Source organism: Diceros bicornis, chromosome 9 (assembly GCF_020826845.1).
Source record: "Diceros bicornis minor isolate mBicDic1 chromosome 9, mDicBic1.mat.cur, whole genome shotgun sequence".
Taxonomy (NCBI): domain Eukaryota; kingdom Metazoa; phylum Chordata; class Mammalia; order Perissodactyla; family Rhinocerotidae; genus Diceros; species Diceros bicornis.
This window is the reverse complement of record NC_080748.1, coordinates 27485138-27509797: the sequence shown is the minus strand read 5'-3', so window position 1 is coordinate 27509797 and position 24660 is coordinate 27485138. Positions and strand designations below refer to the sequence as shown.

The following is a 24660-nucleotide window of genomic DNA, read 5'->3' as shown; positions in this document are numbered from 1 at the left end:
TTATCTCCACACGCCAACCCAGCTTTTCCAGCCTTCTCACTAATCATTGCCTCATAAATTCAGTCATTCCTGCTGTTATTCGTGTTTTCTGTTGTGTCCTACTCTAAAACCCAAGTTAGAAAGCTGAGTATTACCCTTGACTCATCTCTTCTCTCACCACCCATATCAAAACCAGCAAATTTATCACCTAAGCATTTCTCAAGTCTTCTCTTGTCTTTTTATTCCACATGTCTAAGCTCTAGCACTGGTCCTAATTTTCTCTCATCCATACCACAAAATCACCACTGATCTGTCTTCCCATCTCCACTTTCCCCTAAAATCTACACTTCACTTAGTGATGTGAACTGTCAATCCAAAATACAAATTAGACCCTTATTCATTCACTCACCAACAGCTACATAAAAAGGATACATGGCTTGTAAGGTAGTTTACAAGACCCTGCGTGATCTAGAACCAGCTAAATCTTCGCCTTATTTTTTCCCCACTCTTTGTTTTATAATTTATGCTTCCATCTCTCTACTTTTAAAAATTCCTTTGCTGGTTCCTCTTCCCTTGCCGCCACTGCTCAAATTCAGAGAATTCCTTGGAATTAAATTTTTAGCCCTTTTTCTGAATCTTACTCAATGTCCATATTTTCATGAATTCCTTAAATAACTGATATATCTCAAATCTGTACTGCCTTTTCCTTCTTGGAAACACTGCTATGGGGGAACAACAAGTAAATAAAAATCAATGTGTCTGTCCTACAATAAACTCATCATCTTCCTCTACCAGTCTCATCCTTTTGCTTTATTCCTTCTGATAGTTCATGGCATTATTATCCATTCAAATATTGCCAAATTAGAAACAAACTAATTTTTACTTCTTCTTCTCTTTCATCTTTTCCTCTCAAAGTTCTAGTCACTTTCCCTCTTAACACTCAAATTTTTCCTCTCCTAACCATGACTGCTTCTAGTTCATACCTTCATCAACTTCCTTAAACCTACTATGATAGGAAAATAGGCCCATCTACATTCAAACCTTCCCCATTCCAAACCTTCCATACCTCTTCTAAGTTATCTGACTATAACAGATGTGAGCATATCACTCCTCCATTAAAAAATCTTTGATGACTCTGAACTGATTACAAGATAAAGCCAAAACTCTTTTAACATAGGATTCAAAACCCTGCAACTGGGCCAGCCCTGGTGCCCTAGTGCTTAAGTTTGGCGTGCTCCACTTTGGTGGCCTGGGTTCACTTCCCAGGCACAGACCTACACCACTGGTCAGTGGCCATGCTGTGGCGGTGGCCCACATACAAAATAGAGGAAGATTTGCAACAGATGTAAGCTCAGGGTGAATGTTCCTCAGCAAAAAACAAACAAACAAAAACCCTGCAACTTAACTCCCTGACAAATGTGTTGGGTTATTAACTACCTATATTCTCCAAACCCTCCATGTATCCTCTTGAGTCCTTAATATCTTTCCTCATGTACTTGAAATGACTTTTTCAACTTGACAAAATCCTACTAATTCTAGTTGTATGACTTCAGACAAATTACTTAACTATCTGCCTCTTTTACCACATTTCTAAGATGGAGATAATGACAGTACCAATCCCACAGGATTTTTGTAAGGAATAAATGAGTTAACATATAAAAAGTACTTAAAACAGTGCCTGGCACATTTTAAACTCTTAATAAATACCAACTATTAACACAATCATCTTTGTTACCTCTGTCACCACTTCTACCACCGTCCTTCTCCTTACAATGCTTATTTCAAACGTTACTTTCTCTGAAGCTTTCTGGTTGCCAGAGAGAATATGTGCGTTCATAATCTAGCATTTTGGTCAGTCTTCTATTTTACTTTTTTTTCTTGTTTGTTTTCACAGCATACTGTGTGTTTATGTGATCATGGTATGAAAAAGCATAGGCCTTGGACCTGGCTGCAATTCTCAGCTATGGCTCTGATTCATTGTATGACTTCAGTTAGGTTATTTTACTTTACTGTGCTTCAATCTCCTTATTTGTAAAATAGGAGAATAAAACTTATCTCATAAGGGTGCTGGTAAGAGATTACAGAAATAGATTCAGCATAACAAGTCATTGACAAAAGTTCATTCCTTTCACTCTTTTTACCTGATACTAATGTTGAGGTCTTAGAGGGCAGGGTCTCTATGTCTTCTTTATCTTTGAGCTTACAATTCATGGCACAATTCTGGGTTAAGTGGAATAATCTGTGAGTGTTTGTTAAACTTGATAAATATACCTATAACTATAGTACTTTGTCACTTTAATACCCTGCCTTTGAAATAAACAGGACCAATGGATGGTGGAAGCTTTTACTTGCCTATAATCAATTCCATAATGTCCTGGGGGGGAAGTCTTGAGGGAAATATCAGATATTTTGCATATTTCTCTTTTAATCTTGGCTGTTAGAAAGCTTGGAACTAAACTTAGCATTCAAAAGCAATAAATACATTTTTTTTTGTATAATTTTACCTCCTCCTTAAGATATTAATTACTTTACATCTTTTGCTAAGTCATTTTTATAACCATTTCGAAAATACGATAGTATATAACCAAACAAGTTTCATTTAATTTTTATATTTCAAACGAATATGTCACAAATAAAGTTACTTAAATAATCTTTACAAGATTCCTAATAGCTTAAAATCCTAAAATGAACTACAGAAATGTGGCTTAATATTTACGTATGAATTATATTGCCTCTCAAGAAATGTTAGCAAAGATGTATTTTCTTTATCCCAATGATATATCACACATAATTCTGGCATACACACACACACACACGTATTATATGTGCGTGTAAACGAAGAGAGGATCATAAAAACAGAAAGAGATCTTAGTCGGAACAATAGAGGCCGGATCAATGCTAGATCAATGCTAGAATCAATTCTAGAGTCACTGAAATTTATCCATTGTTTTACGCCACAGAAGAATAACATTTCGCCTTGCTACATATAGGAGAATTTTCGGATTGCCTAATAAAAAAACTTGCCAGAATATATATAGTAAATGCTTAGCTAAATCTCATGTAATGAACAAATCATCTAAAAATGCCTTCGCATTTAAAACTATACTTGATATTCTTCAATACTGTACCTCAAAAAGTTGTAGCCTAGGAGGCAGTGTAGTGTCACGGAAAGTACACAAGATCTGACATCAGAAGATCTCAATTTTGAATATTAACTTTGACCCTTACAAGCTCTGCAATGTTGGATAAGTTATTTAATCTTTCCCTGAGGCTCAGTTTCTTATTCTGTAAAATTGGGACAATAATACCTAGCCTACCTATTATAAGAATCAAATGAGATTAAAAAAATATAAAGGTGCTTTATAAAGTTTTTACCACTTTATAAATATTAATACTTAAAAACACTACTAACAATGATATGGATAAATAAATTAACTATATATGTGATCATTTCTCTTTTTTTTTTTTTTTTTTGATAATTTCTCTTAAGTTAGCATTTTTGCTGTCTGGCTGATTTAAGATATAAACTTAATTTAACCTTAATCCTATTTCTGAAAAGTACTTATATATTGTGGAAACTTGACAAGTTAGTAAGATATATGCTGACACTTATTAAAAGCCCAAAGAATAAATAAGCCTTCTAGTCCCATCAAGAGCAAAATCCCAAATCTAAGCTCTGCTTTACTTACGTTTATGTCCGTATGGTATATGAGGACACACAAAGCTGGCAAAATCTGAGGAAAGAAGATAAACAGTAAGTAACACTAGAGTTGATGAATATATCTTTGTAAAAATGAATAACTGTGATACAAAAAGCAGTAAATGCTATTTGCAGGGCAAGAATGACAACATTAAATTTGTTTGAATCTCTAGCAAGAAAATAAAAATCTGATAAATTCAATCTGATAAACCAAAAACATATTTCAGATGTCTAATTAAAATATCCAAATAAATCTGGCAGAGATTAATGTACATTAATGAAAAAACATTTGTTTTCAATAACCTTCTTTATGACATATAATGTCAAGTGGAAAGAATGGAGATGCAAGTATACAGTATAGCTAATTAAAAAAAGCTATTCTTAAAATTGCCATCGTTGTCTCACTTACCAGCTTAAAGTAAAATAAGATTTTATTTAATAAGATACTTGAGTCAAAATAAAGTTTTTGACCTCAGATTTAGTCAAGAAAATTATAACCAGTACAAAGTTTGTTTGTTGAATTCAGGCCTTACAGATCTTTTTTTTTAAATCTGGGAAAGGGGGACAAGGGGTGGGGGGAATCACACTAAGCACCTTTTCTTTCATCAGCAGAAGCTGATGAAAGATGTCAATTATAAAGATTCATAGTCAACATTTTTCTACGCAGTCAAGGGATTAAAAGTTACACAGGATTTTTAAAAACCTAAAATATTCAGATCCATTTATAAATTAAATGTAAATAGAAAAGCTTTTACTTTGTTTTAATTTGTAGATTTAACACAAAGTATGTGACACATTTAAGAAAATTCATTTGTCAGAAATCAAGGGAAATTTCAATCAGACTTAATGCAAACTCACTCAAGAACATCTGCATTTAAGTACACTAGTTTTATCTATAGCAATCCCTCATTTTTTTAGTGTTAAACCAACATAGTAAATAAATCTTTGAGATTTTATTTTCTCTTTCGTATTTTTCTGTTTGAATTTTTTATGTTTTATTTTTATAAAAATAGTCGTTAAAAAATAAGAAATAGGGTGGACTGATATTCTTCCAGATGCCATAAGATACTCAACTTTTATTTCACAGGAGTCAAAAATTAAATATGACACGTTACTTAAAAAAAAATCTCATACCTGCAATGAAATCAGTATATGCATTATCTGATTCCCTGTGCATGAAAATCTGAAGCATAAACATAGGGAAAATATACCATCTGGCCTTTGTAATTCTTCATTTACCTCCTGAACTGTCTCCATAGGCGGTGGGGGGTCCTTATTCCTGCAGAGATTGACAATGACCCATGTGACGTTCCGAAGGAAGGTGATGGGAATGGAAGGATTGATGAAGGACAGAAGAGGTTTGACAACTCCCAGTGATATGACATAATCTCTACATTGAGGACCATCACCTACAGAAATGAAAATTGTATTTAAAAAAAAAATTACATTCAGGATGAGAAAGTCTGAAATGTATGCAATGGCTCATGTTGGGACACTGATGTTCTATGTTTCCTCACCGTTAGTCAAGGGCATCAAGTGTTGCTGTTTCTCCAGATTTTGATTTGGGAAACACAAATTTAACCTACCAATCATGATAGCAAACTGCATAACTGTTTCAAAGAGGTACCATCTTAAGTTAGTATTTATGAGGCAAGAAGATAGTCAACCTATGTTAAAATTAGAGGAAACATAGTATGTAATGGCTATGCCAATGTAGGAAAAAAGTTAATTAAGTATCTTAATAGGAGTCTTTGCAAACTTAAATGCAACTTACCTATAATGTTTCCCAAAGCCCATACTGCTTGTTCACAAACATTCTGATGTGGTGAATGGAGAAGTCTCAGAAAAAGAGGTACGGCATCTATAATAAAGAAAAACTAATATTTATACTGCAAAATGTTGAAAAGTTTATAGATTTCAGCCTAAACAAGTTGATAAAATATACAAAGCCTGGTACACTATAGTTGCCCCATCATAGTTCACTGAGTGAATAAATGTGGTAGATACGTTTACCCTAAAAATAATCAATTTTAGTATTTTCCCCTAGCAATACTTGAGTAACATGCCTATTGACAGTATCTAAAAGTTGCTATTACATCATTAATTAAAAGAAAGCAGCATGAAATACTTACTATACTGTATTTAAAAACAAAGAGTTCCTATTTCAAACATGTAACCTTAAAATTCTATAAGACTTTAGTCAATGTGGTCCTAATTGCTGATATGGAGGTTAACTAAAGAACTGATTATTCCTATTTCAGGCCTACCTTATATTTTAGAATAATTTATCATTATAATCATTACTCTTTATGTAACTTACAGGTTGGCCCAAATTCTAAAACACTGGTATCATACCCATTCCAGGTCAGAAACTAAGCATAAGCTAGATCACTTTTTCTCAAATTTCAGTCAATTGTATACTATCTCTAGGATTTTTTGCTGTTATCTCTACACTACCTGTATTATTTACTTAACATTTAAATTAAAATTGACTCACCCTTTTAACAGCTTTGAGATATAATTTACATGCAACATAACTTATCTGTTTAAGTATACAATTTAATGGCTTTTAGTATTTATACAGAGTTGTGTAGTCAGCACTACAATCTAACTTTACAACACTTCCATCACCCCCAAAAGAAATCCCATACCCATAGCAATCCTACTGCCCACTCCTCCAGCCCTAGTCAACCATTCAATCTGCTTTCTGTCTTTACAGGTTTTCCTATTCTGGACATTTCATATAAATGAAATCATATAATATGTGGGGTTTTTTTGTGTTTGGCTTCTTTCATTTAGCATAATGTTTTTTGGGGTTCATCTATATTATAGCATGCATCAGCATTTCATTCTTTTGTATTGCTGAAGAGTATGCCACTGTATACCACAATCTATTTATCCACTCATTAGTTAATGGATATTAGGGTTATTTCCATTTTGGGGCTATTATGAGTAAGGCTACTGCAAACATTCATGCACAAGTCTTTGTGTGGATACGTTTTCATACCTCTTGGTTCCACCTAGCAGTGGAACTGCTGGGTCATATGGTAACTCTATGATTAACCTTTTGATAAACTGTTTTCCAAAGAGGCTGTACCATTTTACGTTCCCACCACCAATGTATGAGGGTTTCAGCTGACTCACATTTATAATTTAATTTTATTTATCACTTCTGTAAATAGAAGACCAGTATCACTTACCACAAACAGAAAGATAACAAAAAAATTAAAAATTAAAACAAAACATTGTTATTAAATTGTACCTATTATTCTCTATTGAAGCCCTAGTCTAAAATCTGTTCTCTTTTTGTTACAACTAACATCTAACTGGAATCTTTCCCCTTGACATACCGAAATATCTCAAAGAGAATAGTAGTCTCACTACCCATTTCAATGTAACTTATTGCTATATCATATACTATGTAAAATCATCTTGAGTACCACCTAAAGTCAGTTAAGTGTCCCACGCTTTAAGAATACTTGGTGACATCTAGTTTTTTCCAAAGAACTTTCGTCAATTTGGGTCAACACCCACTATAGCCCATCTTAAGGTAGGCAAAATTTTAAAAATACGTATGTTACAAGCTAAATGGCATAAGCTACTCAGAACCTTGGAAGTATCAGAAACAGATCAAATCAGAAATTTTAAAACCTGTCATTAGGAGATGGTCTCTACCCAAAAAGAAAAACTCTATATTCTCTTTTGAGTAACCTCACTTAAAATTATTTTATGATAGATTAATGATAGCTATCAGAAAGATATCAACCATCAAAAGTAATTTATAAAATTCAGCAGTTTAAAAATGTTACAAGATAAAATTCAGTCTTTACAATTAAACTCCACTTCCTTGCCTTTATTTTTAAAAAAAGTCCAGCAAGTAAGGAAGTTAATTTACTTACTAGACTGTACAACAGCTTGAGTCTGTGCAGAAGTTCCTGATGCTATATTAGTTAACGCCCAAGCAGCTTCAAACTGTAATGAAGGACTGTAAAAAACAATAAAATATCTTTAGACATATAACTTTAAATTTATGACACGCAAATCTATATGGTTATCCTTTACCTTGTCCTGAATTTCACCTTGTTACATCCAACTGCCTATTGGATATCTCCACCTCAATGTCTCATTGGCTCCCAAAGTCAGTCACTGTAAACCTACTTCTTTATGTCCACTGGTAGTTGCAACATTTAACTAGTCATTATTTTCCTTGACTCCTTCCTCTCCCACATACGTCTAATCAGTAAGTCATGTCAGTTTTACCTCCCAAACATTTCTTGTACTTACAGCATCAACCCTAATATCACCGTGCTAGTTGAGGACCTCATTATCTCACCTGAATCACTGCCACAGGCTCTAGACTGGTCTTAAAGCTGGGACCCCATCAGACTCCACTACACTATCTGCTTTACGTACTGAAGATACTACAAGGCTGCATGATTTTGCTGAAAGGTCAAGATCATTATAATTTGAAATAGTGATGGAAGATCTCACAAACAAAGTGAAAACTGAACTAGCTTTTCAAAGACGGATTAAGAAAGAAAGGCACTGACAGCTGGAAATACAAGTAAAAGTATCATGGGTAGAATGATCATGATGTATACAGATGACTAGGAAAAGATCAAGAGAGCTGAAGCCAAGAAGGTATGCAAAAATATAAAAGAAGATGAAATTGGAAGGGTAGGTTATCTAAGCGTGCGTGTGTGTGTGTCTGTGAGTTGGGGGGGAGTAGGACTCAAATCTCAGGCTAAGAACTTGGGATTTATTCTATAGACATACTAAATATACAGTGCTACTGAAAAGGGGAGTAAAGAAAATAATGTTGGAGTCCATGGTACACAGGAGGGATAAAAAAGGTTAAAGACTGACGTAGGAGAGACCTGTTAAAAGATATGCGGGAAAAACCTGTTAAAAGGAAATGATCTGGGCCGGCCCGGTGGCTTAGCGGTTAAGTGCACGCGCTCCGCTGCTGGCGGCCCGGGTTCGGATCCCGGGCGTGCACCGACGCACCGCTTCTCCGGCCATGCTGAGGCCGCGTCCCACATACAGCAACTAGAAGGATGTGCAGTTATGACATACAACTATCTGCTGGGGCTTTGGGGGAACAAATAAATAAATAAAATCTTTAAAAAAAAGGAAATGATCTACATTCTTAGGATAGATAGCTGGAAGGGTATAAAGTCCTTTAAGCAGAATACCAAGGTAGGAGGGGATGAGAGGGAGCGGTAGTGACAAAAACTAAGGAGAGTCAAAGGTCAGGGACTTAGAAGAAAACCATCAATATCAGAGAAAGAGAGTAAGGTTGTTAGTATCAAAAGGTTAGAGAGATCCAAGAAGGAAAAGGTTTTAAGGAGAATAAATGTCAGAGACAGAGCAAGCAGTGAGGTTAAAAAGATGGAACAGATGAGAAAATGGAGTAGCAGACAAGAATTACATGTTGAATTTTGGCAAAAGGCAGGGAATAAGAGGGTATGAGAGGCAGAGGAGAAGTAAAATTACAATAAGATCAAAGATGATGAGACAGTATATGTTGTCCCAAAGGGGAAGGATAAAGGGTTATGAAGCTAGACTAGTTTGGCAAAACACTGGAAATGAGAGCGTTAAATGAGAAAACAGAAAGATGTAAAATAAAATTACAAAGCCAGGGAAAGTCTTCTATGATGTCATTTGAAAAAAGAGTAAGAGAGAAGATAGAGAAAAAATAATGAGTGCAATAAGTAAATGACAAATGCACATTTATTGTAAGCTTGATATGGTGTAGTGTTTTGTATATATTATTTCCATTCCTCACAACCACCTAAATCTCATAGATGAGGTACATCTGAGGCTCAAAAGCCACTTGGGTTTTGGTCAAGAGCAAACCCTGGATTTAAACCAGGGTCTATTTGGCTTCAAAGCCTATGGTCTTTTATGTTATAACACAACTTCCCATGACAAATCCTAAAGTCAGATCAAAATTAATTTTTTATTTTTGCTTTGAGTGGTGGTTACACAGGTCTGTATATATTTTAGCATACTTTTCTGTATATACACCATGTTTCACAGACACACCCACACAAATGAATCTATGCCAAAGACTGGAAAGTAAAGGAAAAAAAGGAAGAAAGAAAAGTGGATCAAGAACAAAAAGGGGGCCCTAAAGGTAGAGGTATAATAAAAATTTTTTTAAACAGCTGAAATAAAACTTATTTCTACTTAAATAAATCTTGTTATAGAAAATATATAGGATAGGATAAAAAAGTGTTAAGGGTTTTGGAGGGATGGTTATGGCACACAATAGAAGCAGAAGGAAGTATCTTTAAATAATAAAAACCCTTAGTGGCAACATTTATATATCACTATTTTTATCTTGTCAACTGAAAATTTCTTAGACAACATTTAGCAAAATACCCCAAGTTTTAGTCTAAATGTTCTTTAAATGCAAAACTAGCATTTGTTTTAAAGTATTTTGGAGTTCAAACTTACTGTCTCCCCAGTTAATTCAAATTGATGAGGTTTAAGATGGAGCACACTGAGATATTTCTAAACACTAACAGAAATGGGGCCGGTACGTCTAAGACACCAAGTGGTGTTTTTCCCTTTCTATTCTGAAAAAGTATAACCTGCCCTCTTATTTTCAGTTTACCACAAATAAAAAGTATGATGTTGGGCAACTATCATGGTTGGAATTCTCTTAACGACTTCGCAGAGGATCAGTCGATCAGCTGGCATATCGTCAGTGTAAGAAAGAGCTCCTCAGTCCTGGAAACCATTCATGTTAACTCAGTCATGAGGTTAATCTATATATAGACTCATAAGCAAAGAGTGACTCAAACACTATTTGAGTTGTTTTAAAATATTACTAAAAAAAGTCAAAAAACCAAAACCAAAAAACTAACAAAGACTATAAATATTTGAGATAAGTTAGAATGGGCAGTAAACAGAAGCTAAATTTTCCTAGAAAATATATACACACTTCATAAAATTAAAAAGAGAGGCACTTTAGGTCTGCTAAATAAGATCACAGAATAATAAATTACATAAATTGCATGACAAATGGAAAACACAATAAACGCAAAACCAAAATGAACCCATTGGTTAAACAATACTAAATTTTCAGTTAACTGAAAAAAAGTGAACAAGGAGTCAAATCTATACTTACTTATCATCTCTTTCTAGACATGTGACTAGAATTGGTAAAATTCCAGATTTTATTAGGTCATCAATTGGTGGGTTTCTGTCACTGGATAATAGCTTTCTAGAAAAAGAAATATACGAAATTAATTCCTATAATTTTCAAACTATGAACAGAAATAACAACATACTACTTCTAGACTATCAGCGAAGACATCCTAGGTGTGACATAATTCTCCCTCTGGACAACTTAGTACTTACCTTGCAGCCTGGACAGCACTCAACTGGACCACTGGGTTATCACTTGTGGCATTCTGCAACACCAAATGTAAATTTCAGAAATTAAAAAAAAAAAAAATCAATTTCAAAATACTTCAAAATGAGAATATTAAATTAATAACATACCTGCAATATAGCTTCTAGTGTTACATTTTGCTTAAAAAGAAAAAAAGATAGTTCAGCAAAGAATGTATTAGCAAAATTACATTTATTAAATAATCTATTTACCCAAGCCAAGAGTTAATATACCTAAGTATCAATGTACAATTGGTCTTACATTAAAAATGAAAGTCTCTGGTTATTATAAAAATTATTTTAAAAACACTTTATAAGAACAAGGTAACTTACTGCTTTAAAGTCAGCATCAACATCTGAATCTTCTAAACTTTCTTCTTGGGGAACGTTTCTTTTTTTCAGTAAGTGTTCATCTCTTTTGCTCTGAAAGGCAACAAATAAATAGTTAGGAAGTCACGAAGGCTGCTGATAATGAAAAATCCATAAAAATTTTTTCAACTTTATCAGGCAATTGTGAAACAAACACTGAATCTCTACATAAGGATAATATGAATTAAATGTGCATACTGCTAACCAATGACTGGCCACATTCTGGATTTGGTAACAAAATTAACTGGTTTACAGTCCAGCTTTCTCACACACGTGCGTGCACACACACACAAACACTTACACACAATTAATTAAGCACCAACTTTTTGACCAATACTGTGCCTCTCAATCTTTAGTGAAGATTTAAATTTGGGAATGCATTATTATTATAAAAGTCTAGCAGATATATTTCAACTAGTAGGCTAGCTTTCATTTACTTATTGCTAATGGCTGCCTGAAGCAGTTTATTAAGAAGTCCAGCCTAATGGGAAAGAGTTTAATGCTCAAATGTTAAGCTTTGTATGCCTGTTGAGAGTGTGGGGAATGGGAATTCATTAGCATAAATGTCACCTACTTGCCATTATTCTCAGATTTAAACTCTTGCTATTTGGCTTTTACAAGAATTCTCTACTAGCATATGTAGTTCTATATTTTATGAGATTTCAGCTGTTTGTAATGGCAACCTGTGCCATTTCACATAACTGGGTAAATTACCAATTTTCTCTAAGTTTTTAGTTTGTCTGTAGAATTAAGTCAAAATAAATTAGATAAAAGACTGACTAAATGATTTCTAAGATCCTTTTTAACTTAAAATTTCAAAAGGTATACTAACTAGTCTTCAATAAAATATTTACAAAAGTGATTGTAATAGAAAATTATTAAAGAGGTATTAATATTGATGTTAAAATTCAGAGCGAATAGCAAGTTAAAACTAGAAATATATCTACAGCTGAAGCTTACTGGCTTATCTGCATGACATCTACTTTTGTTCGATGTATAAGCAAGCATGTTTAAATAAATTGATGCTTATATAGATGCTAACCATTAGATTACCAACTTCCATTTATATCACAGCATACTTCTTTAGTAACTACTCAAATAATCAACTCTACATTATTTTTAAATTAACACACCTCACAAACATTAAAATCCATGCACTGATATTTTATAGTCTCAAGTGGCTCCCCACAAAATACTGATTTACAGTGGGAAAACTTGGCAGACAGCATCTTGACCAAGTGACAAAGGTTATCATCATCAGTAAAGGACAAATCAACATTGTGTACCTTCTGGTCTGATACACTGAGAAAACAATATCACTTCTGTGATACTCCTGACCAAAGTAATAATAATAATAATAACCACCACCACCTGAGAAAAGTCAGACAAAACCAAATCTGTCATTCTACAAAAAACTAGTCTGTACTCTTGAAAAATGCAGTCATGAAAGATAAAGACTGAGGAACTGTCAGATTGACAACTAACTGCAACGTCTGATCCTAGATTAGATCTTGGATTTATAAAGGGCATTACTGGGAACACCTAGCAAAACATGAGTTGGGTCTATGGATTAGATAGTAGAAATTTATGGATATTAATTTGACAAATGCACCGTGGTTATGTAGGAAAGTCTATGTTTTTATGAAATATGAACTAATGTATTTAAGGGTAATGGGGCACCAAGCCTGCAACTTAACTGACTGAAGAAAAAATATGTATATATGTCAGAAAGAAAGAGTGAGAATAAGGGACATGGGAAAATGCTAACAATCAAGGAAGCTGGGTGCTGAGTGAAGGTGTACGGTGTTTTTTGTATTATTCTTGCAACTCTGAATTTCAAACTGCAAGTATGAAATTGCTGCAAAATTTTTAAAAAATCTATGCATTGTACATTGTGATTTGTAACATAACTTAAAAATCTATTATACGGTAATTTTTAACCGTATAATTTAACTCTTGCAATTTAATCCATATTAAAAGTTTCAACAAAATTTATCTATTGACAGATAAACTAAACAAAAGTTATTCTAACCCTGATCCCATTCTATTTCTATTCTGTTTCTTCTCACTTTTCCAGAGCCTGAATAATCAAGCTTCCAAAGGCCTTTTAGGAATTTTACTCCCTCAATTCTTCCTACTCTCGAGGTATTTCAGGCATAAAAGCAATACAAAGCATAAATACAAAGCCTCCTATACACACAGACACCCAACCCGGGGATAGCCATTTTATCATTATATATGATGTTTGCTGTCTTTTTTTGGTAAGGAAGCTCCTTTTTACTCCTAACTTGCTAAGATTTTTTTTCTTTTATCCTTTTAAGGTGCAAAAAAATGCTTAATTTTATTAAACTGTGCTTTTTTTGCATCTATTGAAATGGACATATAATTTTCCTCTTTCATGTGCAAATGTGGTAAATTAATTGATCGTCTAATGCTATACTTAGAACCTTGCAATGTTAAACTTATAACTTTGTAAGTCCTGGGATAAAGCTTTCTTGGGATTTTAAAAAATATATTCATTACTGGATTCAATTTACTAATATTTTATTTAGGATTTTTTTCACCTATGTTCATAAGTAAAACTGGCTTATAAGCATCTTTTCTCATGCTGTCTTGGTCTGCTTCTTGGTGGATGGTTTCGCTAGCCTCATAAAATGAGTTGGAAAGTGTTCCCTCTTTACCTTCTCTGAAATCATTTAATAAGGCTGAAATTATCTGTTCCTTGAATGTTTGCTGGAGTTCCACCTGTAAGGTTATCTTTTCTTTTTCAGTGGGGTGGGACAGGTTAAATTTTTAGCTATGATATAATTTCTTTAATTATTTTTAGATCTATTCAGGTGTTTCATTTCTTTTTAAGTTAGCTGGCTAAGCTATTTTTATTTTTTCCACTAGGAAATTGTTTATTTCACCTAAGTTTTCAAATTTGTTGCCATAAAATTGCTCATATTCAAATCATGGTAGATTGCAAAAATGGCTATAATTTCCCTTCCCATACCTATGCCTCTAGATAGTCAGGTCCTGCATTGATTTTAGACGAGGCTGTGTGACTTGCTTTGGCAAAGGGACATTAAGCAAACGTACTTGAAAGGTGCTCACACACTCGAGCACATCCTCTCTTGCTGCTCTTACAATTCTAAAATCACCATGTGAACAAACTAAGCTAGCCTGTTGGAGGATGAGGCTACGTGGAGGACAACCAACGTCTCAGCCAACAGCCCGAAACTTGTGTGAGACCATCTTAGATCATCTAGCCTCCAACTAACCCTCCAACTGACCAGAGATGAATGAGGGAGCCTAGCAGAGATCAGCTGAACTGGCCCAGACCAGAAGAACCACTCTGCCAACCCACAGAATTGTTAGCTGAATAAAATGGCTATTGTTTTAAGCTACTTAGTTTTGAAGTGGTTTATTATGCAGCAAAAATTACGTGATGCACTAATATTTTAAAACTTATGCTACATATAAATTAATATGCCTTTTTAATTCTTATTATTTGTTCTCTCTAATTGCTATAAATTTCTCTTGTGAAGTACCACTTTTAACTGTATTCCACAGGTTCTGACATGTAATATTTTTCCTATTGTTCATGTCTAGGTATTCCTAATTTCCACTAGGATTCCTTTGGTGCCCAAGGTATTTAGAAACGCTCAATATTTTTTCAGAATTATCAGGTTTTTTGTTAACTTTCTTATTCACTGATTTCTAATTTAATTGTATTGTGATCAGAGATCACAGTCTGTACAACACTCTGAAATTAGCTAACATTTGCTTTATACCAGAGTTTCCTGAACTTTCTCGGTCCACAGTGTAGGCCAAAGGAAATACCTAACAGTTTCCTTTTTCAAGCAGTTAGGTCCAAACAACTTAATAGTCATTTGGGGGAAAAAACCATAAACTGAAAGAAAAAATTATTTCACTCACACAAAATACGTAATTAAAAGGAATGGAGTCTGATCTAATGTTTAAATTGTGAACTACCTCAAGATCTAATAGTTCTGTGGTATCTGAGAGATGTTAAATGTCACTGTGGTTCTCTCAAAAACTTATACTACCCCAAGGTGTCCCTTTGAGTTCACTATGGAGCCCCATGGTACTTCAGTACATAGTTGGGCAACTATAGCTTTATATTATCACCAAAACAACTTTCAAATATGCATGGGGTTTAATATGTTTTTATTAGATAACACTTGCAAATTAAGTTATTTACCTTTTCTATCGCCTATTAATTGGTGTGTTTATTACTGACAAGAAAATCTCCCACAACGATGACACCTTGACAAATTTCTCCTTGTAATTTTGTCAATTTTTGCTTTATATATATTTGGACATATCTTATTAGGCATTACAAGCTTAGAGTTCCTATAGCTTCTAAACTGTTTCTTTTATCAAAAATTAAGTAACAACTCTCACATTTGAATTGAAAACATCCTAACATAGGCCAAAATATCCTAGGGCATGAAAATCATACTTCACTCTTAATGAAAAATATGTACAAGCTAAGGAAAGATAATCCCTAGGCAGGTTTGTGATGATTTGATAAATCCTTAAAGAAGGCTTCATCAAAACCGATAACTTAAACTGTCCCTTTGCCTGACAACTTAAGAGATTTTTACCCTCCTAGAGATTGTACTACAATAAATTCAGCATCTATAAAAGGTATCTCTTTCTTTTGTCAAGTGGGATGGGAGCTCAGAGAATATGGGAACTAGCCTACTTTCAACAGCCACCTTATCTCCAAACATACACACAGGTTAGATCCATTTCTTAAGTTTCTTTAAAAATCCATTACTAATCTATTATCCTATGTATGTTTTTCAATACTTTTTAGATTTTCTGTTTTCTGACTATTAGGTTGAACCACATGGAATTTGTAGGTCAAAAAGGTTAATTATGGGCAATTTCTCATGACTCAAGCTAATGTTTTTTGAGTTAACAAATCCTATGTTATTAATCTCTATATAAAGTTCTTCTTTTTCATTCCCAAATATCACTTTCCATCTTGAAAAAGTGGCTTGCAATTCTATACCTAAATTTGTGGAACAAGTCAGCAGTCACTTCTTACAGATGTTATAAAAAGGATAGATAATTATCAGCCCCATTTCCAACTTGAAATAACTAATTAAATTTGTTTGTTTGTTTTGAGGAAGATTGGCCCTGAGCTAACATCTGTTGCCAATCTTCCTCGTTTCCTTTTTCTCCCCAAATTCCCAGTGGATAGTTGTATGTCATAGTTGTACATCCTTCTAGTTGCTCTATGTGGAACATCGCCTCAGCATGGCTTCATGAGCAGTGCATAGGTCCGCACCCAGGGAAACCCCAGGCCGCCGAAGTGGAGCACACGAACTTAACCGCTACGGCACCAGGCTGGCCCCAGTTAAATTTGTTTTTACCCAGCAATACTCTGATTGTCTTAAATACTTATCTAGCTGTAGTTCCTGTAAAATTAAAATCTTTACTTTACAGATGAGTAAATGGGGACACAGAGAACCTGGCTAAACTAAATTATACACCTAGGAAATATCAGTTAAGATTGAACCCCGGTTGTGGCTACAGAGACTGTTTCTTAAATATATTCTATTGCTTGCTTTTTTTTTTCAGAAGTAGCCCAACTCTGGCTGCATCTAAATGCTTCTAAAGAGGTAGGAAAAAAATGCTCACAATATAGACCTTCCCCTCAACATTAATATTTATGAAGTGACACTACTGCTGGGTGGTTACATGGATATTCAGCCACGAGTTTTACATGTTATATTTACATTTTGAGCACTCTGCTCAACGTGTTGTACCTCGATGAAAAATTTTTAAAAAAACAAAACACTACTGGTTCATCAATCATGTAAAAATCTGACGACCCAACACAAACTATTTTCTTGCAGGATCACTTGACTCATCTTATCCAATGGTTGCTTTTTTTGGATTCTAATTTACTAATTCGGGTTTTTTTTCAATTGAAATTTTTATGGAGATAATTGTAAATTTGCATGCAATTGTAAGAAATAATGCAGAAATCCCTTGTATGCTTTGCCCAGGTTTGCCCAATGGTAACATTTTGCAAAACTATAATATAATATCACGAAATCGATATTGATACAATCCACTGATCTTATTCAGATTTCCCATCTTGCCTTCATTCTAAATGTGTATGTGTACTAAGTTCTATACAATTTTATCACCTGTATAGGTTCTTGTTTCCACCATTATAGTCAAGACACTGAACAGTTCCAAAAACAGAAGATGCTCTCCTGTTGCCCTTTTATAAGCAAACCTACCTCCCTCTCACCTCCCTGCCCCGATGTCTAACCCCGGCAACTACTAACCTGTCCTCCATTTCTAAAATTTTATCATTTCAAAAATGTTATATAAATGGAATCACACAGTAGATAACTTTTTTGTGATGGGCTATTTTGGCACAGCATAATTCCCCAGAAATTCAAAAAGTTATTGTTTCTATCAATAGTTTGTTCCTTTTTACTGGTTAGTGGTATTTCGTGGTATGGACATACCACAGTTTAACCATTTATCCTTTAAAGGACATCTGAGTTGTTTCCAGGTTTTGCTATTACAAAATAAAGTTGCTATAAACGTTCGTGTACAGGTTTTGTATGAACACTCATTTTCATATCTCTGAAATAAATGCTTAGGAGTGTGACTCATGGGTTGTGTAGCAGTTGCATGTTTTCCAGAGTAATTGTACCATTTTACCTTCCCACTAGCAATGTATGAGTGATCCAGTTTCTCTGCATCCTCACCAGCATTTGGTGTTGTCACTACTTTTTATTTTAGCCATTCCGATAGTTGCTTAGTTGGTTTTAATCTGTATTTCCCTCACAGCTAATGATGCATTAGTCATCATCATCATGACTGCCATCTGTACATCAATGAAATGTCTCTTCACATCATTTGCCCATTTTCTTTTCTTTTCTTTTTTGTGAGGAAGATCAGCCCTGAGCTAACAACCGTTGCCAATCCTCCTCTTTTTGCTGAGGAAGATTGGCCCTGGGCTAACATCCGTGCCCATCTTCCTCTACTTTATATGGGACACCGCCACAGCATGGCTTGACAAGCGGTGCGTCGGTGTGCGCCTAGGGTCTGAACCTGCCAACTCCAGGCCCCCGAAGTGGAGCGCAAGCACTTAACTGCTTATGCCACGGAGCAGCCCCGTTTGCCCATTTTCTAACTGGACTGTTCACTTTTTTTACTGTTGAGTTTTAAGAGTTCATTATATATCCTGGATACTAGTCCTGTATTGGATACGTGGTTTTCTTCCAGGTTGATTTTCATCCTCTTCACGTGGGCTTTCACAGAGCAAAATTTTTTAATTTGTTAACGTCCAATTTTCCTTTATGGATTAACACTTCTGTGGTCAAGTATAAGAACTCTGCCGGGCTCTAGATCCTGAAGTTTTTCCTCCATTTTTTTCCTAAAAGTTTTATAGTTTTACACTTTACATTTAAGTCTAGGATTCATTTTGTATTTCTGTAAAAGGTGTGAGGATTTAGGTTCTCTCTTTTTTTTTTTTTGGTCTATGGATGTCCAATTTTTCTAGTACCATCTGTTGAAAAGGCTATCCTTCCTCCAGTGAATTAGTTTTGCAGCTTTACCAAAATCAGCTGCGTGCATTTGCATGGGCTTATTTCTGGGTTCTGTCTTCTGATCCATTGATCCATATGTCTATTCTTCTGCCAATACCACACAATATTCATTACTGTAGCTATTCCATAAGCCTTAATATTGGGTAGAGCAACTGTTGCTATTTTATTCTTTGTCAGGATTGTTTTAGCTCTTCTAGAGCCTGTGCCTTTCCATATACATTTTAGAATAAGCTTGTCTATGTCTACAAAAAACCTTGGTGAGATTTTGATAGGAATAGGGATCTTTACCATGTTAAGTCTTTCAATCCATGACCACAGTATATGTCTCTGCATTTATTTGTCTTATTTTATTTCTTCCATCAGCATTTTATAATATTCAGCATACAGATACTATACATGTTTTGTTAATGTATACCAAAGTACTTTACTTTCTTTAGAGTGACTATAAATGGTATTGTGCTTTTAATTTTGGTTTCTGCATGTTCACTGTTAGCATATATAAGTGACTGACTTTCATGTGTTGATCTTGTATTATGTGACCTTGCTGAACTCACATATTAGTTCTAGGAGCTTTTGTTGTAGATTCTTTGGGATTTTATACAGATAATTTTCTATAGACAATCACCTCATCTGCAAATAGGGACAGTTTTATTTCTTCCTTTCCAAACTATATGCCTTTTATTTCCTTTTCTTCACTTATGACACTGGCTAGAACTTCCAGCACTATGTTAAATAAGAGCAATGGGAATGGACATCCTTGCCTTGTTCCAGGATCTTAGGAGAAAAGCATTCAGTCTTTCACCATTCTGTATGAATAGCTACGGATTTTTTGCAGATACTCTTTATCAAGTTGAGGTAACTCCCCCCTATTTTCTAATTTGTTGAGAGTTTTATCAGGAATGGGTGCTGCATTTTGTCAAATGGTTTTTTTGCATCTTTAGATATGATCACATGATTTTTCTTCTTTAGCTTGTTAATGTGGAGAATTTAGTCTATTTTAAAAAGAGATGTTTTACTAAAAAATCAAACAACTAAAATAAGTACTGGATCTGATGAGTCAAATGGGGCATTTTGGTGATGTTTTTCTTTATGTAAGAAATTAATCTGCCCCATCCCCAGATCTAATGACAATAAAGTCCTATGGCATATCTGACTGAGCAAGGATCACGAGAAGATTATATCAAATTTAACATAATGTGTCAAAGATAAAAATGCCAGTAACAGATTTTGGACTGATTTTCAACTTATCAAGCAGTATTCACTTAACAAACATTTACATTGAGAGGCATTATAGCATAATGGTAAAGAGCTCAGCTCTGCCATTTATTAGCTGTGTGATTTTAGGCAAGTCATTGAATTCCTATGTAACTCTGTTTACAACGTGATATAGAAGAGAAGTACAGATTCTGTGTAAGTGTTGATACATAAGGTCCTAATTAAACAGGAAAGCAAGAGATCCAGGAGGTAAAAGAAAAGAGTTCAAACAAAAAGAGCTTGAGGCCAGTAAAACAGTACATATTCCAAGTATAGTCCTTGGACTGGCTAGAAGCCCTCAAACTACTTGTTATAGGTTTGCTACAAGATAAGGAGCTTGTGCCAGAAATCAACTGTGCTAAACACACTGTTTAGAGTTTTGTTATTTATTTATTTAGGCAGAAAACTTTCTTGGTAAAGGAAGCAGTGCCTTGTTTAACATTTTGACACAAGTTATCTAACTTGTCACAGATCAGAACTTCTGCGTAGTACTGATCTCTATATCTAAAGTGTTTTTCTTAAAACTTCAATACATGATTAAATATAAGTAAAATTTTAAGATATCATAATTCAATTTAATTAGTGAACATGAGCCTTTAATGAGTACCAACTACATGTACAGAATTTGAGTAGGCATTTTGGGCTGAGCTAGGAGAAAGACCTGGGAGTATTTGGGGCGGGGGTGGAGGGGTGTAGTTATTACCTTCACTTTATTTTTTTTGTGAGGAAGATCAGCCCTGAGCTAACATCTGATGCCAATCCTCCTCTTTTTCCTGAGGAAGACTGGCCCTGAGCTAACATCCGCGCCCATCTTCCTCTACTTTATATGGGATGCCGCCACAGCATGGCTCGACAAGGAGTGCGTCGGTGCGTGCCCGGGATCTGAACCAGCGAGCCCTGGGCCGCTGCAGCAGAGCGCGCGCACTCAAACGCTTGCGCCACCGGGCCACTCACTTTACAAGCTTACAATCTAACAGAAATAGGTAGAGCTCATCTATGGAATTCTGGGGACTAGTTCTCTTTTCCTGTATTTGAGAATCTCAAGATGAGTAATAACAACGCTGTGATCTTCTCAGTGGAGCTACAGGGAGAGCAAGGCTGGAATCAGAGACAGGTAACTCTGACCATCAAGAGTGGAGGAACTTCTCTTGAGGGCTCTCCACACCTCTGTAGAACCATATCAAAATCAATTAAGCTTTGTCGGAAGTTTAGGCTTTGTTTCAGGAAGGGTTCACTTTCTCCTGTTTAGTCAGGGAATTCTGAAATGTAAAATAAGGAATTGCTTGAGATTTCTTTAGTTAATTTCATTTTTGGTCCTCCTACAAGGATTTTCAGGAACTAATCATATAATTGAAAGGAAATAATGTTATCCAGAAGGAAAAAAAAAGAAAAGATAAGAGGTCTCTAAGGTTACCAAGGCAGATATTAAAAAAGATATACACTGACAAACAAGAATTTTTAATTTTATAAATTAAATACAGAAGGCAACACAACTATAGAAGGAGGAACAAATAACCAAATATAAATATAAGTGAATAGCTCAGATTTATAAGTATATCAGAAGGGCTAAAAAGCTTAAAACAAGGGGAGGATTCTGAATAATACCATGAGCAATACAAAAATTTTAGAGTTGTATTCCAAGTATGAAAAGTTGAGGGAAAGTAAAGGCCCACATCTGGGGATACCTGGTGTAATGTTAACAGATGACAATAATGCATAATTACCAAATTCCAATTTTATTTCTATTGCCTCTGTTAAGGAGAATGATCTTCACATGATGAATGAAAAACCAGACACAAAAGGACACACCACACCATTCTATTTACACAATAAAGTTCAAAATATGGAAAATAATCTACAGTGTTAGAAATGAAGGTAATGGTTACCTTCGGGGGAAAGTAGTAACTGGGAAAGGGCCTTGGGATACAGATAATGTTCTCTTTCTTGATCCAGGAGCTGGTTATATAGATGTGTTCAGTTTGTGAAAAGTAATCAAGCTGTACACTTAAGATGTACTGACTTTTTTGTATATGTTACATGTTAATAAAAAGTGAAAAAGAAAAAAAAGGAAGCTAAGTCCAAAGTGTTAAGATTGGCAAGGAGCTCATCTTACTCACTTCATTAAAATAAGGCTTAGTTCACTTCTCTGGTCCAAATGACCCAAGGATCTGAAAAAACTTGAAAATATGACTGCCAAATCAATGTTGTTAATGTGTAAGTATCCATGAAGTTAAGGAGTTGAAAGGACACTAGAATTAGCAAGTATTTTTTGAATTTAATAAAAAATGAGGGGGAAAAGGGTGCAGGAGAATGGATTTCAGGAACTATATACTATACCAATGAGCATAACATAGATGCTGGGCAAAAATTCACGATACAAAGTGGGTATTAAATAAATACTTATTAAGTAAATAAATGCACAGGTCTATTTAATTCTAGTGACTTGCTGAGAGAGTGTGTACTCTCAGAATCAAGACCTTCCTTCTCTCTAAAACTGAAAAATTTCAAGACAGTAATGTAATATAGGAGTCTAGGAGTGAATTAGATCAAGAAAAGGATCTAATCTAAGACAAATGTAAAGATTTGGAAATAAGCTTCAAATTTATTTTTAAAAATGTACATGTATACAGAGAGAATTAATTATGTGTATTTTCTTGATTGACAAAATATTTGCTTAATATAAAATGTGTTTGCATGAAAACACAATATAATAAAGGTAATTCTAAAGTACTCCAAAGATAAGGGAAGAAAATATAATAAATTTTAACAGCAGTTGCATTCAATAGGTAAAATATAAGGTTTTTCTATTTTTATTCATTTTTCTAAAGTATCTTTAACAAGTATGTATAACGTTTACATAAGGAAGGTGGAGGAATCCTAACACAATACTTACAGAAAAAGTATATTAAGAAAAAACAAAAGAGTATCTAACTTCATCAGATGTGAGAATTTCAATGATGGTGTTAAAGGACTTCAGTACCTAGTACCTCATTGAACAGTGTAACTATACACCATTATAAACCATTTAATGACATACTTTTATGCTGTGTGGTTTTAGGGATGATCACTGATTCCCACAGTATTTTCATTATTCAAGTTATATAGAATTTTAACATCAGAAAAGTCTCCTAATTACTTTTCATTAAATGCAAATCATCCTTACCTTTCGCAGTTCAACTGTCACTTCATTTCTGTGTCTTCGCATTGTCTAAAAAGAAAAATAAAGATTTCATAAGTATCTAAATATTGATACTGATAGTATATAAATTAAGGTTTTAGGCATTTAAGATTTAACATTTTTTTAGAATTTATTTTTAAGGATTGATCAATTTTAGAATTTAAACGATGAACTACAGGAGGTTAAAGAGCCAAAACTCCTGTCTATTTTACTGGCTATCTGTTGGTCAGTTTTGTGGGGAGTGGGAGGTAGGCTTGGCTGCTGAGGATCCATTCCCCTTTCCTAACTGCATCCAGGTTTCTTTAGGGAATTATATACCCTCCATTGTGAACAGTCTTGATGGAACCGCCTATTACAGTATCTCACTCTCTCCCAGCTTAAGTAGGGCATGAGACACAAACTGCCAACAGAACTCTCTCCCCCATAGCTCTGAATCTTGAGCAAAGTGGAAAGAAAAAAAAGCAGCACATTCATTTCCAAAGGAAGTATCTAGACGAGGTAGTGAATTATGTATTTCCAGTTCTCTGGGGTCCCTATTCAGTCTATGAACTATCACATATTCTTCCAATAAATTATAGTCTTGCTTAAGTCAGCCAGTGTTGGTTTTTGATACTTGTAACCAATAAATTCTCTCTCAAATGATTCATGTTTTAAAAAGTAAATAACTCGTTGTCATGGCCTTAAAACCACATAAAAATGAAAATAAGTTTGGGATAGATGTTTTGTATCAAAATATAAAGATATATCCTTTTAAGTTTACTAAGAGGCTCTATCAGACATGTTTTATCAAGAATTACTGAAATGATTAGATATCCCCTCTTGATGTACTGATAGGATGAATTATTGTATTACATATAAGTATGGTAAAATCCTTACGTTTTTTGAATAAAGGCTACATGTCATGGTATATTATTTTAATATTCTGATAGATTCAGTATGCTGCTATTTTATTGAATAATTCTTTTGTTACAGTATCTTTGTCAAGTTTTCTTAACCTGCAGTGATAAATTAACCCCTTTTTAGTGAAAAAAAATCCCATAGAACCCAAATTATAAAGTTTGTTCAATATACTGAAATATTAATCTAGATATAAACTTATGTTTAACTATAGATATACATTAAATGTAAACAGGGCTGGCCCCCGTGGCTTAGCGGTTAAGTGCGCGCGCTCCGCTACTGGCGGC

At 34.4% G+C, this 24660-nt stretch overlaps 1 protein-coding gene across 2 annotated transcripts in view; it reads right to left on the bottom strand.

Annotated features, from left to right (window-relative positions):
- The window catches only part of KPNA3 (karyopherin subunit alpha 3), an 85247-nt gene that overhangs the window by 17364 nt on the left and 43223 nt on the right, over window positions 1–24660 (bottom strand). For both annotated transcript variants that reach the window (XM_058548125.1, XM_058548126.1), the window contains exons 2-10: window positions 23462–23506; window positions 11417–11506; window positions 11195–11224; window positions 11051–11103; window positions 10818–10913; window positions 7579–7664; window positions 5454–5540; window positions 4919–5088; window positions 3669–3713 (exon numbers count right to left, since the gene is read on the bottom strand). In XM_058548125.1, the coding sequence (XP_058404108.1) occupies window positions 3669–3713; window positions 4919–5088; window positions 5454–5540; window positions 7579–7664; window positions 10818–10913; window positions 11051–11103; window positions 11195–11224; window positions 11417–11506; window positions 23462–23506 (702 nt within the window). The remainder of the gene's footprint in view (window positions 1–3668; window positions 3714–4918; window positions 5089–5453; window positions 5541–7578; window positions 7665–10817; window positions 10914–11050; window positions 11104–11194; window positions 11225–11416; window positions 11507–23461; window positions 23507–24660) is intronic.